We start from the raw sequence: 18,793 nt of genomic DNA on the forward strand, positions 1-18,793 counted from the left end.
AGATAACAAAACTAGATGGGAGATTTCTTGTAAAAATTGGAATAATTTGCTATATATTGCATAGCTATATGGAAACAGCTCTATCTGATTGCTTACCCACCCAATCATCAACCCAGGGTCATTGATTCCCTTTTCCTTCTCCAAAGGTGGTTTCAGGGCTATACATCATGGGAACAAGCTATGTAATATTTTTCTTCCAATTAATAACAATGATAGTAACCTTATCAACAAATAAGATGAGATATATGTAAAATGAATATTCCATATCTTTATGATTCTGTGAAGAAATAATTTAAAATCGAATACACGTTTACTCCAAAAGTAAGAAATTGCAATACTGCCAGTCACAGATTGATTCTGACTCTCAACACTTCAAGCAGTTTAAATTATGTTTCATTTCCATTCAAAGAAGTAGACTGAGATCTCCAGACCCTCTGAACAATAGCCAGAAAACACGCTTAGATATGTGACAATAGCATTTGAAAGATCTCCAACAGGGAAGCTTCCTCCTCCCTTCTTTTCCATGTTTTTTTTTTCCTTGTAGAAGCAAACTGAGCAACAGGAATGTCAACAATCAACTTCATATTATTCTTTTTTCTAAAGCGCTTCAAACAGTTTTGAAAGCTATAAAATGAAAAGCATAATAATGATTGGTTTGTTTTTAAAAAGCAAGGAGAAAGAAGGGGAATATTACTATTTTTCTGAACAACTGGAGTGGTATCAAATGTACTAAATTACTCTGCAAGTATGGTTTGTCTCAGTAGATCAGCATTCAGAAAACTGAAAATTAGATACATGTTTTATTCACTGTAGATCTAATTTAGCAGCAGCCTGTGATGCCAGATAGTCATCTCAACACTCTTAAATTCTGTCTCTTCACCTTCTCTCCAAAACCCACCTCTTCCTTCGGATGACAAAACTTGAAAATGGTAATCACTTGGTAATTGTGGTGGAATTTAATCAGATTATGAAGACTTAAAATCTAACATTTCATTACATAGCAAGTACCAGGTTTGGGGGCCCAACAGGTAAACACAATTATATACATTTTAAAAACTGCAGATAGTTATAATTTACATATTAGGTAGTAATTGACCAATAGTGGATCACACATTTACTCTTAAATATTGATTATTTCTTGCAATACATAGGAGGTAAAAAAGATAGACTTACCACCACCACCTCCAAGAAGACTTGAATTAGCTGTGAAAGAACCAACAGAAACCAGAATTAAATTTCCAAATAGCCAAACTCACAGCACATTCTTTTAAAACTATAGGAAAAAAAACATTTTTACCCAGCTTTCTGCCTTGATACAAATCCTTTAGGAATTCCAAAATCATTTTAAATTGACATGCAAAGTAATATATTGCTTGTCTTCCAACCCAGCATGAAATGAAAGCAATTACTAAATTCATCTTATTAAAATTGCTCTGAATCTTTTTCTGCAGAACATAGCGGGACCTGAAATCTAGCTACATCAAAATTTGCAGGGGGAAAAATGATTAAGGATTTATTCTCTATCAGACAAGCACCTTACATCAGGGAAGCCTCATAACTGGAATGAGACTTTTATTAATTGATTTTATTAATGACAAATAATTTTATTAGTGACAAATAATAAACCTAAACATAATGAAATAAACCTCTTTCACTTAAGAGCCATCACCTGCACACATATGCATGCACTCATAACATTCAAAAATATTTATTACAGTAGCATATATCTATAACTTTGTCTATCAGGATTTCACTTTCACTTCCATATAATTGTGTATGAGAGTTTTTTGTCATTTTAAATCTAATGTAATCCCTAAAATATTCATAAAAATCTCACACTGAAACTTTACAATTTTAAAGTATGATGATAAAGAAATGTATGAGGAAACTACTGGAAGTCAACACAGTGTCCACAGTGCTGTTAATAGTTAATACTATGACTTATAGTATTAACTCATAAAGTTATAAGAGATGCATTTAATTTACCTATCCAATAAATCTCATTATACTGTTATGCAGTTTTAAAATATTTGCATGTCAAGGACCTCAACAGAAACCAGGTGTAAATTTGATGGAAATATGAACATCTATTCAAAAGGCAGGCACTAGAGACCACACAGAATTTGTGGAATCATGGTGACAGTGCCAGATAAAGTAACAGGAGATTCTTCTAGAACCAATACTATGAGGATGCCTAGTAGATTTGGCTTGTTAATAGCATTATTACCCAGAGCCTCCTACAACATCTTGCATTATCATAGCCTAGTCTCAAGAACTCTCCTTAGATAAGGAAGAGAATCAGAAGGATGCATCCCAAGAAACAGGGCATCTGCTGCCAGGCCCCAACCATGATGCCAAGCTGGTAACTGGTCCCATTGTCCATGTCTTGGTTCCAGCAGACTCTGACCCAAACAGAGTCCAACCTGCCTTCCAAAACATTGGTATTTAAAGAGAAACAGTACCAGACAGAGAGAGATAGGAGTGCTTGGCTGTGCCAAAAGGCAGAGCTTGACAGGAATAACCTGCTGAAGAAAGCCAGATCTAATTAGGCCAGTTGGGTTCAGGTGAGGTCAGAGGCTACTGGTATTTAGGAAGCAATTTAGACTTAGTAAGTATATTGAAGTAATGCCAATCCACGAAGTTCTCTGTGGATTCCTCTCCTGGAACTCCTAGCTGCCTAGACTTTTCTTTGGGATTTGACTCTTTTTATCTTTGGACTTTCTCACTCTTGCTGCTTCTTGAAACACAGTTTGCCTGGTGTGTTTCCTTATCCTTGTTTGAAACCTGGACTAAATTTACAATGTTGAGATTAACCAGGTATATTTATTAAAACCTTAAACCACATAAGGACTGTAGTTTGCCAAACCAGGAAAAAGGTTCAATAATAACACAATCCCTGCCTTCAGCCTTATAACCCAATCAGTATGATTCAAAAGGAAAAAGGATTGGGGAAGTGGAAAAATGGATGGCCAAGCATTAGCCTAGTGGGGATGCGGTGGCGCAGCGGCTTAATGATGCTGAAAGTTGCCGGCCAGAAATGGTTGACACTTCAGCAGTTCGAGCCCAGCCTTCATGTAGCAGAGTGAACTCCTGCTTCCTCCCCCAGTTCCTGTCAACCCAACAGTTCGAAAACTTACATGAGTAGATAAATGGGTACTCTCACTCCAGTGGGAGGAAAAAATGCTGGCGGTGCCTTGCAAAAGGAGTCGGGAGCAGTTGCCGGTAGCGCGGAAGTCACGCTCACCCAAAAAAGGCGCGAAGCAACGGAAACCCGCCTTCTGTGCTCGCCAGCTGGGCTCTGCTCTAGGAAGGAGGTACCGGCAAACCACTTCCGAAACACCTTGCCTTGAAAACTGCAAAAGGACTCGTCCAAACACAGTCACTGCAGAGTCAGTAACGACTGAGTGCAGATTTAAAAAAAAAAAAAAGCATTAGCCTGGAAGCTAAGCTAATGGCAACAGAAAACCATTTTGGTGCTGTTGTCCAGAAAACTACATGGATGCATCCATGTAATTATCGGAATCAAGCTCATCTAGAGGGTGTTTAAAAAATAAAAATGCAAGGATATTTTCAGGTAGGAAGAGTGAAGCAACTCCCTGAAGTTTTTTTTTTTCTCTGATAATCTGTTCAACCAGGCTGGTTCACCATTCCCAATATATTCTTCAGGGGATCTACAAATATTATTGCTTCTTGATTTCCTGACCATGGATGATAGCGAAACCAGCAAATTCTCTCCTACAGATTTTCATTAACGTCCTGATATAAAAGATATGCTAAGATATGCAGTTTTAAGTAGTTTAAGAAAACTTGGAAAATACTCATTTTTGTAGCAAAAGAAAATAACACAATTGAACACCTAATTCTAGCAGTTCCAATTTATTCATCTAATATTGAATTAACATTTGGAACAATGCAATTAAGCAAAGATAGATACAGATGTGGTAACATATAAAGAAAGTCCAAAGTGCTAATCACCAAAAGTGACAGATATGCAAATTATACATAGACAGAATCACTCATCAGCTTTAGCAAAGCCTAGGCATGCCTTCCAACAAGAACATATAATGCCAAACTCTTTGCCTAAGACTGTAATCCAAACTCTCAGATATAAATGACAGGAAGTTGGACTGTTTTACATGCAGCAACCAAGCCCAAACACATGAGTAATAATTTAGGTTAAAAATACATTGAGCAATGTAGGATGAAAAAAACACCAGAAGTATTTGTACTATTAATGAAGCTAATGGAAAGAGAGCTACTTGAAATTCTAAGCTTTAAAACTACGGACAATGAGGAATAAGTCAACCATTTTAAAAAATGTAACAGAATGAATGACCAAACTTTGTTCCCCAAGTCCATAATATATAATTTTCCAGTGGAATACTGCAATGTGTTGGTCTATTTTTTGTTAAATGTTATCAGATTTGAACAGAGGTTGCCCCTCCAAAACTGGGAGACGTCCTTCCACTGGTGATGGAAGTGATACCAATGGATCAAGACAGTAGGCCACTTATTTTCACCTTCCACTCCCTTCCTCTGTAGGAATCAGAATAAGCCCATGCAAATCATGCTAACAAAGCACCCTTTTGGATCCACTCTTCAGTAATAGAGAAGAGCTGCTCAGTGAATTCATATAGCTGCTCTGAGATTAACCCAATGACTTCCGGACACTGAGGAAGCTAGTGAAACAATGCAAATATAAAAAAGGAAGATATTTTAAGATAAATATGATATGTTTTTCCCTAGAATTGTTTGACATTGTTTTTAAAATATATATAGATTGTCTAAAAATTTCTTTTGAACGTAAAACAGAAGGGATGTAATAGAGATATACCTTGAGAACATCACATGTGCAACAGATAAATTATGGAGGTGACAGTTATGTACTATACTATACCTCTTCACAGTATCATCAAACAGCTTTTATCTTTCAGAAAAGAAAAAAAATGTTATATTCCCAGCTTTGCCTTTAACAATCTATTTCCAAATGAAATTATACTATATCCAACGTCAAAAATAATTTTGTTTTTGTTTTTTTAAGGATTATATGAAATTTTAGAGGGTTTCATCTCAAGAGAAATTATATTGATACATAGTACAGTAGGAAAGGCCCTATTAAATAAACATTACACCCTTGTATTATCATGCTTAAATAGACTCTGGAGAAAAGTTACATATAAACATGGATGCACACATACCTATTATACTAATCCATTCTGGGGTAAACCCTGTTATGCAGAATGCAAAAAGAACTAAGAAACAGTGAGGCAAGGAAATTAAAGGCCTAGAATGGGGGGGGGGGGGAGAGAATAGAAAACACAGGTAAAACTCCTTTATATCAATACTATTTAGTATACCTCTCCATAACTTTCTGTCCTTGAAAACCATCCTTCCTTCTACCACATTCATATTTTGATTCATGTATTGCCATTTGTTCTTCAACATTTTCTCCACTATCTAATTTCATAATTCCATCCAACCATGATCCTCTAAGTCTTTCCTATCCTTTGAACCTATTACTATAATGTTTTTCAATTCAGTTCCTATTCACCTTTTCTACAGGATCGACTGACCCAAACATACTTCTTTCATACTGGTCTCTCACTTTTCTATTCAGTCCACTTTAATTCAGCAACCATTCATTCTCAACCCTACTATTTCTTGTTTTATCTGATACATTTATTGCAGAAAACTTACTTTTGTATTTCTCCTGACACACCCAATTCTCATTTCCAAATAACAAAATGGGCAGAAGCACACTTTTATACATAGCTGCCTTTGCTTCTTTCAGTAAACATTCATTTGTTGCAACATACCCTAAATTACCCACTACTTTTCTGTAAGTATTTGCATATCTTAATATTTTTCTATTCATTTTCCCATGTTTAATAAACATTCTGCCAAATTACACCAATTCAACTACTTCCTCTAATTTATGACATTTATATACAGGTAATCCCCAGTTTAAGAACAAGCTCCATTCCCAAGGTCTGTCCTTAAATCGAATTTGTATGTAAGCCAGAACAGTATAATTGTATAATACTCTATAAGTAATATTATGTAATTAACTCGAACCATTGTGTATTTAATTCAAATTTTGCTACAACAGGCTCCTTTCTTAACTATGGGTTATCCGTAAATCAGGCAATCTTAACTACCTATATAACTTGCAATTGTACATTCCATTTTCCTGATCAAGCACAACAACCATGTATTTGATATATTGGTTATCAGGTTCATAATCCTTGTTGTATCTTACAATCTAACATCCAGTAAAAATAATTTAGGTTCTCATCCAACAACATGGCCTTGTCTACATATAAAAGTACATGTAGATTCATGTCCCCCAATCAAAATATCTATAAAATCACCAACAAGCATTCTTTACACATTTATATGCATAAATGCCTTAAATAACCAACAACATATCTTATTACCTGCTCAATACTGAACCATTCACTAAGCATTCCACTTATTTTCATCTATGCTTTACTTCCATCCTACCCTATTCTTATCACATTCAGTAACTAAATATCAAAACCATATTCATGCAAAAATTCCACAATTCAAACTGACTCACATTATTATAACTTTCTCAACAAAGATACAATAAACTCTCTCACATTCATACATTTCTTAATGACTTGGGGAATTAAAAAAAAAAAACCTGGTCTGTGCAACCTTTCCCACCTAAAGCCAAACTGCACTTCTCATATTTACTTCCTGCCATTGCTTGCACCGTTTCAGTCAGAATTTTGCAAAACATTCTCCCAAGTTCAATTAATAAACTAATCCATCTGTAGTTTTTGCATTCACTCTTACATATGAAAAAAAAATAGGAATATTCTTCCAATTGCTGGGCACAGATGAGGTCTTCAAACATGTGTTAAACAAGCTAAACAGCCACACCATAAGAAAATCACATCCATATTTTAATATTTCTCCTGTTACACCATAAAAACCTGCAGGCATATCATTTTTCAACATCATCACAGTATTTATTACTTTTTTTAATCATTTTTTTCTTAGACACTATAGTATTTGTTTCAGTTGAACTCCTTGACATATCACAGTAATTCCCATGCAAATCTCTGAAATGCTTCTTCTAGCATTCCCTCATTCCACTTTCATTTCATCACTTTTATTTTTAATCCCATTCACTCCATTGAAGACTCCTTGTCCCCTCTTCACCCACTTCCCAAAACTAATTTTATTGCCATCAAAAGAGTTCTCTGCCTCTTTTAGTCTTAACTGTTCCTTATTTACTCTGATTATATTTTTGCAACTATTTTTTTCCACTCTATATGCATCATACAATATTGTATTGTAAGCCTGGGAATGAGAATGGATGTTTGCAATATATTACAGAGCAAGAACAGAACGACATATCTTTCATATCCCCTCAATGGCTAGTCAGCACCCCGTTAACTCAAGAGACAGTTAGAAAGGGGATCCCCAGCTAACAAAACTTTGTGATAATCCAGATTCCTTTGTTACTGTTAAGAAACTTGACAAATATAGGGACAAATGTGTGTGTGGGGGGGTTGTTGGGGTATCTGTCTTCCAAGTGCCCATAAACACTCCTTCCTGAGTTCCCAGATCTCATTATAGGGTTGGGGGAGGAGGGATTCATGGCCTCCACAGCAACCATGGGTAGACCCAGTATATTCAGATGAGCATGTGCTAGTTATAGCCTTTATCTTGGAGGGGGTGGATTATGATTTGAAAATGGAGAATGTTGCTCTAAATCCTGCCATGGTAGGATCATTATCTGGTCAGCCTAGTACTTTCTGTCACCTCCAATCTCTGCAAAGATGGAGGACTAATTAGGATCCATGAGGCCATAAGTGCTTTGCAGATCCACTTGGCTTTCAGCAGGCACTTTGAGTTCTCCCAGCAATATGGCAGTCATTTCTGCCACAACTCTCACTGAGCTCTGGAATGCAGAGATGACAAGGGTACTGAAGAGATACCCCAAGATGGCCTCTCTCTCTGCAACAATCCCAGTGAGCTTCTTGGTTCACTGAGAAGCTTCAAGAGCTCATTGAGAAGCTTCCATGGTTGCTTTGCTTTCCTGAGCTCTTGAAGTTCCATATTTTTATCTCCCTTGCTACTGTATGTTTTATGTCTAACTCCAGTTTTAAAAAAAAGGAAAAATCACATTCTCTTTTACTATTTTAAAAAAATAAAGTTTGAGACTATTATTCTCTTCTGAGATTTGTCTATTTCCTCACAAAGGAGGAAGAAGGCCTGATATCCCTGGTCACATCCCTTAATGCTACAGGGCCAGAAAATGGTGCTATAGAATTTATTTCATTTTTGACATCTTTTTTCTTTTTACTTGACAGTAAGATGAGCAGGTTGCAGAAGCCCTGTCACTCTTATAACTCTTGTGGGTTTACAGGAAGGATACCAGGTAAGGCAACTCTCTGGAAGACAGATTATGGCAACAGTCACTACTAAACATCTAGATCAAGGTAGGAAGTAAAGCCCAGGTAAGTGGATTCAAAGTACTTCTAGGAGAGGATAATTCTTATACCTACAAAAAGTCACTTAAAAACACACTGCTGTTGAGAAAATGGTTAGAATTCATACTCTGTGTTCAACATTCAAAAGACATGTTTCATATGTTTCCTTTTGCAAACAATCAGTTTGATTTTTTAACATTTTCTTAAGAATAAGAATATAGAGTTAACGACGGTATACTGAATAAATACTTTAAAAAAGAATATATGTTGTCACATACAGAAAACAGGAATGTAAGCTTCAGGGAATAAAGTTTGGAGGTACACAATTTTCTTTTCTCCCATATCCAAATATAGTGACACATCACTATTTGACTAGAGAGTAAATATAGCAATTCAACTTCCATCCCCAGTTCTATCCCTGATTAACTGTAGACCTTAAATTCCAAATATAAAGAGCATAATGATTTATTTCCCATCACTGCAATAGCCTAATCCTCATTTGTTCACACTGTTCATGAGGAAATAGAAAGTTTACTAATCTAAACCTGCCTTTAACATATAGTATGTGATTTATATATACAGTGTGTGTGGGGGGGGTATAATACATACCATATATGATTTATATCCTGCCTTTATTTTGTACAACTCAAGGTGGTGTACATAATATACTTGTCTCCTATTTTTCTCACAACAACCACCTTGTGAAGTTGGTTGGGCTCAGAGAGTGTGACTGGTACAAAGTCATCTAGCCAGCTTCCATGTCTAAAGGAGGAGTAAAATTCATAGTCTTCCAGTTTGTCATCCAGCACTTTAATCACTACACCTGTGATGGAAGGCATGAGTGGGGAAGGTTCTGGAATGGAGCTTCAAGGTTGCCAGGAGGAGGGAGAGATATTCCAGGGGAAGCACCTCCTCAGTCCCCAGCTGGAATGTGGTAAAGCCCCAAGAATGAGACTGGCTCCTCCTTAGGGCCTCATGGTTATAGTAACTGTTGCTGTGGTGTAGATTTAGCCTGGTGAGATTCTGTCTATTAGGTGTGAGCTAATAAAGGAGTTTAACTGTTCTGGACTGTCTCACTGTTGTTCTTGGACTGAACCTGACATCAATCTCGCCAGACTCATACTCCCATCAAGAGGGGGGAATTCTTAAGCATGAAGAATTATGAGAGGTCCCAAGGGGTTCCCTGGGAGAGTGTGATTTATTTTAAAAAAGCATAGACCAAAGAAAAACTCTCCAACTTTGAACACTGGGTTGGCCCGCTGGAGTGTGCACAGACCCTGGGCAGGGGTGGGGATTATGCACAGGCATGCGTGAGCTGAGGAGTATGAGCTGAGCACAGGAGTGTGAGAATGAGCTAAGTGGAGGAGTGTGATCCCGGTGGAGGAGTGAGCAAGGAGTGAGCCAAGAAGAGAAGGGAGAAGCAACAGGTAATGCGAGGGTGTGCATGAGACAGAGACACTGCCGGGGCCTCTGTGCCGGGGCACCTACCCTTCTGAAGATCTGGGGCTGGCCTGGCCCATGCACCAGCAGCAGCAGACACACACTTGCCTTACTACGGCAGGAGTGCATGCCTGCCTTTCTGCAGAGCTGGGGCTGGACTGGCCCAGGGACCACCAGCAGCAGAAGCCATCCACAAAGGTGAGTGGGGGGAAGGAGGCAGGGAAAAGAAAAATGTGATGGTAGTGGTGAAGCTTTGGCATCAGGGTGCCAAGATTTCAGGAGAGGTTGAGGAGTCCAGATATTAAGGGGAGGGGTGTTGGAGGTTGCAAGGCATCAGCTCCCCTCTAGTTTTGCAAAGGGGTCCTTGGGAGAGAAGGTGGAAAGGGGGGCGAGAAAGAAGTTGGATTTGGAGAATGAAGTGCTGATAGTGCAAAGAGAGGGGAGGAGGCCGGCTGACCCGACTCAGCGTGCCAGTGTCACCTATGTCCCTGCGATGTATTTTGCAGTTATTCACAACAGTTCAATATATTGCTCAAAAACTATATACACCCTTAAAAGCAGCCCAAAATAGCCCAAAGATACCAACCTGCAAACACCAAAAGTTTCCCGCAACTGATCTCCAAAACTAGCCCAATTGGTATTGTGTTTATTTGGTTGAATTCATTTTTAATTTTTGACATGAGATGGGGAGACTGTTGATAACAGGTGAACGCTATATTGCAGGAAGGGAGGAATATATTGTAGGAAGGGAGGAATATATTGAAGGAAGGGGAGGGATAAGTACATTTCTCAAGAAAGTAATGGACTCATCCAACTTAGTCTGTGACATCAGTCTCTCCCTCCCACATCTTTTCCTTGCAGTTTTCCTGTAGTTATTTTATCCCATTATTTTAAATAAATTTCATATATGTTTTTTCAGTCAGGTCTGAGGGTCCAGTGTACTGATTTCTGAAGAGGAGATGTGAGAGAGAAGAGGAGGATTATAGAACGGACAATACCAATAAGTTTGATAATGATAATGAAGAATTTAAATCTTCTCAGGCATGTCCCTGCACTGGTTCATCAATGGATTCAAAAAAAAGTCCGTCTTTACAATGAAACCTATTTATCAATGGGTTTTACATGGACTGGTGATCCAACTTGCCTATGCCATTTTGCCTCATCTGTGGCAAATAACTTACAAATGCAGCAATGGCTCTAGCAAAATTAAAAAGACACTTAACTACAAATCACAGCCAAATGACAAGTAAAAGTTATGATTATCTTAAACAGCTATTGGAATCACAGAACAAACAAAATAAAGCTTTTGTTAATAAAATGACAGTAAAAAAGCCCAAGAAGCAAGTTATTTAGTAGCAGAACTTACTACACAGCAAAAGAAAAGTCACACTTTGGGTAAGAAAGTAATCATGCCAGCATGTAAAATAATAGTGGAGAAAATGCTAGGACCAGATGCAGTACAAGAAACTGAAAAGGTTCCACTGTCAGACAGTACAATAAGTAGGTGTATTGATGACATGTCACATGATGCTGAAGAGGTTTTGTGTGATAAATTGAAGAACAGCAGCTTTTCTATCCAAGTTGATGAGTCAAAAGATTTCACCAAGAAACATCATCTTATGGCATTTTTAAGATTCGTAAATGATGGTGAAATTCAATAAAACTTTTTCTGCTGCAAAGAACTACAAGAAATATGCAAAGGCCAAGATGTATTTAATGTTGTCTTCATATTTGAAAACAAAAGTCTGTTTTGAAGGAATTGTGTTGGCATCTGCACTGATGGTGCTCCATTAATGGTTGGCTCCATGAGAGGTTTCGCTTCTCTTGTAAGAAAAGAAAATCCTGATGTTGTCACAACACACTGCTTTCTTCACAGTTTTTGTTCATGTCAAAAACTCTTGGGGATGAAATGAAAGAAGTTCTGGATGATGCTACAAAAATGGTTAACTTTATTAAATTAAGACCAGTTCACTCCGGAACATTTAAAAAACTGCGTGAAAACCTGGACAAAGAGCACTAAGTGTCCTATTACACACAGAAGTAGGGTGGCTCAGCAGAAGAAGAGTTCTCAACAGAGTGTTTGAGCTGAAGGCAGAATTGCAAGAATATTTTTGAAAAAAATAATATTCCACATTTTGCTGAGTGCTTTGAAGATGGAGAATGGTTGCAGAAGCTAGCATACTTAGCAGATATCTTTCATCACATGAACCAGATGAACAAGTCTCTGCAAGGCACTGGAGAAAACGTTTTGACTTCAAGTGACAAGATTCTTGGATTTAAAAGAAAACTGAATGTTTGGAAAAATCATGTTGCAAAAGGAAATATTGAAATGTTTCTATTGCTGCTTGGGCTTGAGCGTGAGGAAGGATACCAGAAAGTCTCAAATTTAATTGAAAACCACCTGGAAGTACTGCAGAACAAAATTGATCAGCACTTTCCCTCCTTTTATCTTCTGCTCAGCCTGAGAACTTCACTTTGAAGGAAGAGGAAGAACTTTCTGAGCTGCAGTCTGATCATACACTCAAGATGAGATTCACTGATCTGCCCATGGACAAGTTCTGATTTTCTGTGAAAGAAGAGTATCCTGCCATTCGTAGGAAGGCACTGAACAGTTTTCAACTTCTTACATGTGTGTGCAAGCTTTTTCTTATTTAACAAGCATGAAAAGACAGAAATTATCTTATTTCAGTTGAAGATGAAATCTGTGTGTGCTTATCTCAGGTTCAGCCCAGAATTTGTGTATTTGTGCAGCAAAAAACAAGCACAGGTTTCACATTAAAGAGGTAAGTTTCATTCCTTATTTTTAGTTTAAGAACACTGTTAATGCATATATACAGGCCTACACATGAAACAAATATAATAATTTTGCAACTTCTGGCCTATATTTGAGCCTGAATGTGCAGGGGTTCCCTGAAGCCTGAAAAATATTTCAAGGGTTCCTCCAGGGTCAAAAGGTTGAGAAAAGCTGCACTATACCAAACTGGTTCTCAAATTTAGAAATTGAGTGGTACCTTATGCTTCCTATTATTGTTAAAATATAAGAACTAATCTGATGTGATAGGTTCAATGTTGAATGTTAGATTTGGCTTAACTTTATATTCACTGGGTGATTATTGAGCAACTGTTCTTTCAGATTGTTATACAGTATTAAAAGTAGCAGTGGGAAGAATATTACATATATTGCTCCAAACTTCCTAGGTAAAACTGGGGTTTTATGTATGTAAAACGAAGAATATACAAGTCCCTGCAGTTTTCTTGGCAAGGTTTTTTGCAGGTGGTTTGCCCTTGCCTTCTTCCTAGGGCTGAGAGGGAATGACTGGTTTAACCACTACACCAAGCTGGCACTCTTGTTCTTCCTTTCTCTCTATATATAAATATGTCTTCCTATTCATAGTGCTCTGTTCACAAACAGAAAAAAGAGTAAATATTTTGAAAATATCAATAATTCATAAAGTGTAACACCATAATAAGCTGCTCCCCAGTTCTCTCTAAGCTTAATTCCTATTAAATATAACAATCCCAAATTTCAAATACCAGAAAATTACTTCATAAAGAAAGTGCTGCAGTGTTTATATTTATATTTATCTGCAAGCATTCACACCATATGTTTCAAACATTTCTGACTGCATAGCACAAGCACTTGCCATTACTCAGAAAAAGTATTGTGGGAATATAAATTTTATATGACATTTGATGATGAATATTTTTCATAATTATGAAACAACTGGCAGTGAGATTTCCATTCTGCTCATATTTCGGCAACAGGCTTCTTGTGCCTGAAAGAGCTATTGGGTTGGGGGAAATAAAAACTGTCAAAGAAAATTTTAAAAAGATGTTTTCAGTTCATCAAAGTCTGTGCCATTTCACATGAAGTACAGTTTTCTTCCATATAGAAATTTACTTGCATCCTAGATCTGATTCTTCATTTGTGAGATCATATAAGCATAATCATTTTATTATATAAATTACACAGTGGGAAATCTTGGTATTCAAAACATAATGCCCATTTTCCATATGAACACTTTAGCTCATGTGAAGGGGAACTTACTAATATTACCTCACAATAAATGTAGAAAATGCATGTACTAGTCTTCCATTTAATTTATAGTACTTTGCAGTTGTAAACACATGCCCATTTAATTGCTTAAAAGGCATTTAACATTCTGAATATATTTATTGATTTTGATCTGCTTCGCAACATCTTTATTTTAAAAGCCTGCAATTATCTGGCACAAATGGGAAAACAATGTTTGTGAATGTAGTTCTCTGACTTACTAAATTACATGACAAAAATATCAGGATAAACAAACAAAAATCATCTGAATGAATCTGTATAAAATGGAAATGGGTTATATAATTCACTATTGGGACCTATTCTGAAAAAAAGTATTAACAAAACCATCTCAGTAATAGAAACTGTTTAGTTTCAAAAATATGTTTAAATAAAAACTGTTGTAACAGCATAACTACTTTGAACTATTAAAACAAAAGGCATAATTAGAAAATACATACACATAATGAACACTATTTAAGTATTTAATTGGTATTTGTCCATATCAAGTTCCATCATAGCATTTTTCCTATCCCTGAACTCTGCAAATTATTATTTTAAAGACATCATAATAAATCCTTAATTTTTCAAGCAACTGACAATCTTGAAAATAGATTGCAAACCTTTTTTGTTTCAAAGCTGTATTATTTAATCTCTAATTAAAGATGATTGCTTTAACCCTACTTTTTTCAGCTTCCTCAAATTAAACAGCTTAAACAGAAATGGCATGCTGTATTTACCAGGTCACTCCTCCTTCCTGATTAAGATACAGTTGTTTTCATCATGAAAGTAAAATGAATAATTGTACAGAGTGGGAAAAAAGTAAATATTTATTAAGAACTAACAAAACAATTAGACAAATAAGATGCATACTATGGTTGAAGGATTTGTCTATTACACTTACACGTACCTCTTCCAGGATCCTATTTAGTAACAGTCAACCTATTCAATGAGTGTAATTCAATCACAAGATCTCATAATAGAAGATGCTGGAGAACTTATAACCTTCCAGTTGTTAATAAGCTACAATCCCCAATAGCTTCAGCTTACATGATCAACAATAAGGGACACTGGGAATTGTAGTTCAGCAATATCTAGAGAACCACTGATAACCTTATGAGTAATGGGCAAGTGTACTGCAAATGTCTTATACTGTAGTGTATACAATTGTACAACTGTGGCGAATACAAGAATAATTGTTTCCATCTGCCCAGTACTGTATATGTCGGACTGTGCTGCTATCCCATCCACCACTCAGACACTGCCCCATCCTGCTTTGATTATAAGTTCTGTTAATTTACATCTACATGTGATAATCTGGGAGAAATGGTAGCAAAGAAATTGCAGCAAGAAGAATAAAACTGAGTTTCAAGCAGTAGGGAACAACTCCTCTTTACCAGATTGCATACAGTATTTATCATCCTGAATTCCAGAACACCAAATCATATTCCATTGTAGAATTCTAGATTAAAACAGTTTGTTTTGATCATTCGTAGCAAACATATGTTATTCTCCCTCAATATTTCACTGTTTTTAATTGAATTGCATCAATTCTGAATCTTTAGTGCTTCCCCTACATGGGTGATAACAATAGGAAATATAGCCAAACAAAATTTATCCTCAAAAACATAACAGGAATAGACCACTTGGGGCCTCAGCCCCTATTTTGCAGCCAACAGAATGCCCAAATTCTGCGCAGAAACACCAATTTTGGATGGTGGAATTTTTTAATGGGAGAAATAGTGTAATCAAGGGTATTAAACCTCTGCAATACATACTGCACCTATTCAGTACTTTAGTTCCACTTCTGATCCCTATAAAAAGCAAAATGAACATGAAAATGTTCATCCTCAACCACCAGTGACATCAGGAGATGCATCCACTGTGGCCAAACCCCACCCCACCCCATCCCACCCCAAAAATAGCTTAGTCCTGTGCTAATGAATAAAAACAACAGTTAATACCCTGCTTTTGAGCTTCCAGAGAAGCTGGCTGTGTTTCCAAGCACAGAGACAGCAGCCACAATTAAATCTCCCTTCTCTCCTTCAATATCCATCTCTCTCCTGAACCTTCTTACTGGTTTCCGTTTCCATTGTGGTGTTAAAAAAAAAAAAAAGTTTAAATTAGTAATATTTTGGCCTTCAAAGAACTAACTATATTATGTGCCTACAGTGCTCTCTTGAGGAGGAGCATTTTTTTATATTTTACTTTGTATTTTACTTTGTATTTTATTTCCGTGTCTATTATTTTGCATGGTTATTGTGGGTTTTTATTTTATTGTTCTTCATTATTCTTGTCTAAGCTGCCTTCAACCATCTATAAAGATTATTATTGTTAGCCACAGTCAGCCAGATGTTGAGGCTGGATTTGGCATTTTGATCTACCTATCGAGTCCTTCCCAAGGACCTGGGATAGACAGATGTTGTTGTTTGATGGTGTTAAAGGTATCGTCGCAAGTTCCAAGTAAAGCTGCCTTTTGCAATGGACTGATGATGATTTAGTCAATGCCAATGGTCTTCAAGTGGTGCTCCAGATGTCTTGGGATTGCACCTAAGGTGCCGATTACTATTGTTACTATCTTTGCTTTCTTTTGCCATAGTTGTTCTACTTCTATTTGCAGATCTTTATATTTTATTATTTTCTCTAGTTCTTTCTCTTCTATTCTGCTGTCTCCAGGTATTGCAATGTCCACTGTCCAGACCTTTTTGTCTTTCTTATCAACAATTGTTAAGTCTGGGGTGTTGTGTGGCAGGTGCTTGTCTGTTTGAATTCTAAAGTCCCAGAGCACTTTAGCTTCTTCATTTTCTATTACTTTGTCTGTTTTGTGGTCCCACCAGTTCTTGCTTGCAGGCAAATGGTATTTCTTGCAGATATTCCAATGAACCATTGTTGCTATTTTGTCATGCCATTGTTTGTAGTCAGTCTGTGTGGACTTCTTGCAGCAGCTAACTAGGTGGTCCACTGCTTCTTCAGCTTCTTTGCAGAGGTGGCATTTGCTGTCTGTTGCTGTCTTCTCAATTCTGGCTTTGTATGCGTTGGTCTTGTGCAGCCAGAATTAGCCCCTCTGTCTCTTTCTTCAACTTTCCTGCTCTTAGTCATAGTATTAGCGTTATCTGCTTTGCCTGCTAGTTTTTTTTTGTGTACTGGCCATGTACTACTTTGCCTTGCCATGTCTCTTTTCTATTCTTCATTTGGTCTTTCTTATAGCCCAGTTTGGTCTCTTCAGCATTCAGTAAGCCTTCATGGTGTACTAGCTTCAATGCATCTTCTTCACTGTCCTTCAGATATTCTTCCAATGGCTTTTCTTCTTCTTCAACTGTCTAGGGTACTTGCAACATTCCATGCCCACCTATGCTCCTTGTAAGTAGAGTCTGTCAATGTTGCTACGTAGATGAAGGGCATGATTCCTATCCAGGGCTTCTAGTTTTGCTTGAGTCCAGTCCACTATTCCAGCTGTATATCTAATAACGGGAATTGTCCAGGTATTAATTGCCCTGATGGTATTTCTGCCACTGAGTTTGGACTTCAAGATCTTCTTCACTCTTCTGATGTATTCACTACTAACCTTCTTCTTAACTTCAGTGTGCTTGATGTTGTCAGCCTGAAGGATGCCCAGGTATTTGTAGTGATCTTCTTCATCCAGACTCTTGATGTTATTTCCATAGGGCATTTTGATTCCTTCAGTTTTCTCTATTTTTCCCCTGTTGATGGTAAGGGTGGCACATTTGTCCAATTCAAACTCCATTGTAATATCTTGGCTGTATATTTGGGCAATATATTGAGCAGCGATTCCATTTCAGATGGTGTTTTTCCATACAGCTTCAGATCATCCATGTAAAGGAGGTGGGATAACCTGGCAGATGTTTTTGATGTTTGATAGCCATGGCCTGACTTGTTCAATATTGTTGACAGAGGAATCAATGCAATGACAAACAATAGTGGTGATAGTGAGTCTCCTTGAAAGATTCCTCTCTTGATATTAACCTCTCCCAATCTATTGCCATTGACTAGCAACTGTGTTTTCCATTGTGCCATTGATCTTTGCACAAAGCTTCTGATGTTTCTACTGACTCCTGTTATTTCCAGGCACTTGATTATCCAATCATGTAGCAGGGAGTTGAATGCCTTCTTGTAATCAATCCAAGCTACATTCAAGTTGGTCTTCCTTCTCTTACAGTTTTCCAAAATCATCTTGTCGATTAGGAGCTGATCTTTTATTCCTCTGCTGTTTGGGTGGCTTCCTTTCTGCTCAGATGGAAAGAGCTTGTTTTCAACTAGCTGCTGTTAGACTGCATCAGCTACCACCCCAGTTAGCAATTTGAAAGTTGTTGGCAAGCAAGTAATTGGCCTGTAGTTGCCTGGTGCTGCCCCTTTTGCTGGATCTTTCATTATCAGGTAGGTTTTGCCAGAGGTTAACCAATCTTCAATTTCACCTCCTTGCAGTATCTTGTTAAACTGCTTGGCAATGAGTGGGTGCAGACTAGTCAGATGTTTCAACCAAAAACCATGCAGTTCATCTTCACCTGGTGCTGACCAGTTCTTGAACTTCCTTGCCATTTTCTCCACCATTTCTACTGTTATTTCAAGTTCTTTCATTTCACCTTCTTTTTTATTCTTATCTAACTCCTTTATCCAAGCTTCATTCTTGTTGTACTTCTTTGGGTTGTCCCATAGCTGTGCCCAGAACTGCACTGTTTCTTCTTTGTCAAGTGTTGATTGGTTCATTGCAGTCTCTCCTTTGATGGATTGGGAGTAACGTTTCTGATTCAACTGAAATTGAAGATTCTGCCTGTAGTGTGCAATTCGAGCTTTGTATCTGCTGATCTTTTTGGCT

The 18,793-nt window shown here is 37.3% G+C and overlaps 1 protein-coding gene across 4 annotated transcripts in view; it reads right to left on the reverse strand.

The window, feature by feature from the left end:
- MACROD2 (mono-ADP ribosylhydrolase 2) overlaps positions 1-18,793 on the reverse strand; it is a 1,000,449-nt gene that overhangs the window by 838,958 nt on the left and 142,698 nt on the right. For all 4 annotated transcript variants that reach the window (XM_088134414.1, XM_088134430.1, XM_088134411.1 and 1 more), the window contains exon 4: positions 1,174-1,203. In XM_088134414.1, coding sequence (XP_087990540.1) covers positions 1,174-1,203 — 30 coding nt within the window. The remainder of the gene's footprint in view (positions 1-1,173; positions 1,204-18,793) is intronic.

Source organism: Python bivittatus, unplaced genomic scaffold (genome assembly GCF_059951505.1).
Source record: "Python bivittatus isolate LINGU-HERP-01145 unplaced genomic scaffold, Pbiv_v1 ctg000020_np1212, whole genome shotgun sequence".
NCBI lineage: Eukaryota > Metazoa > Chordata > Lepidosauria > Squamata > Pythonidae > Python > Python bivittatus.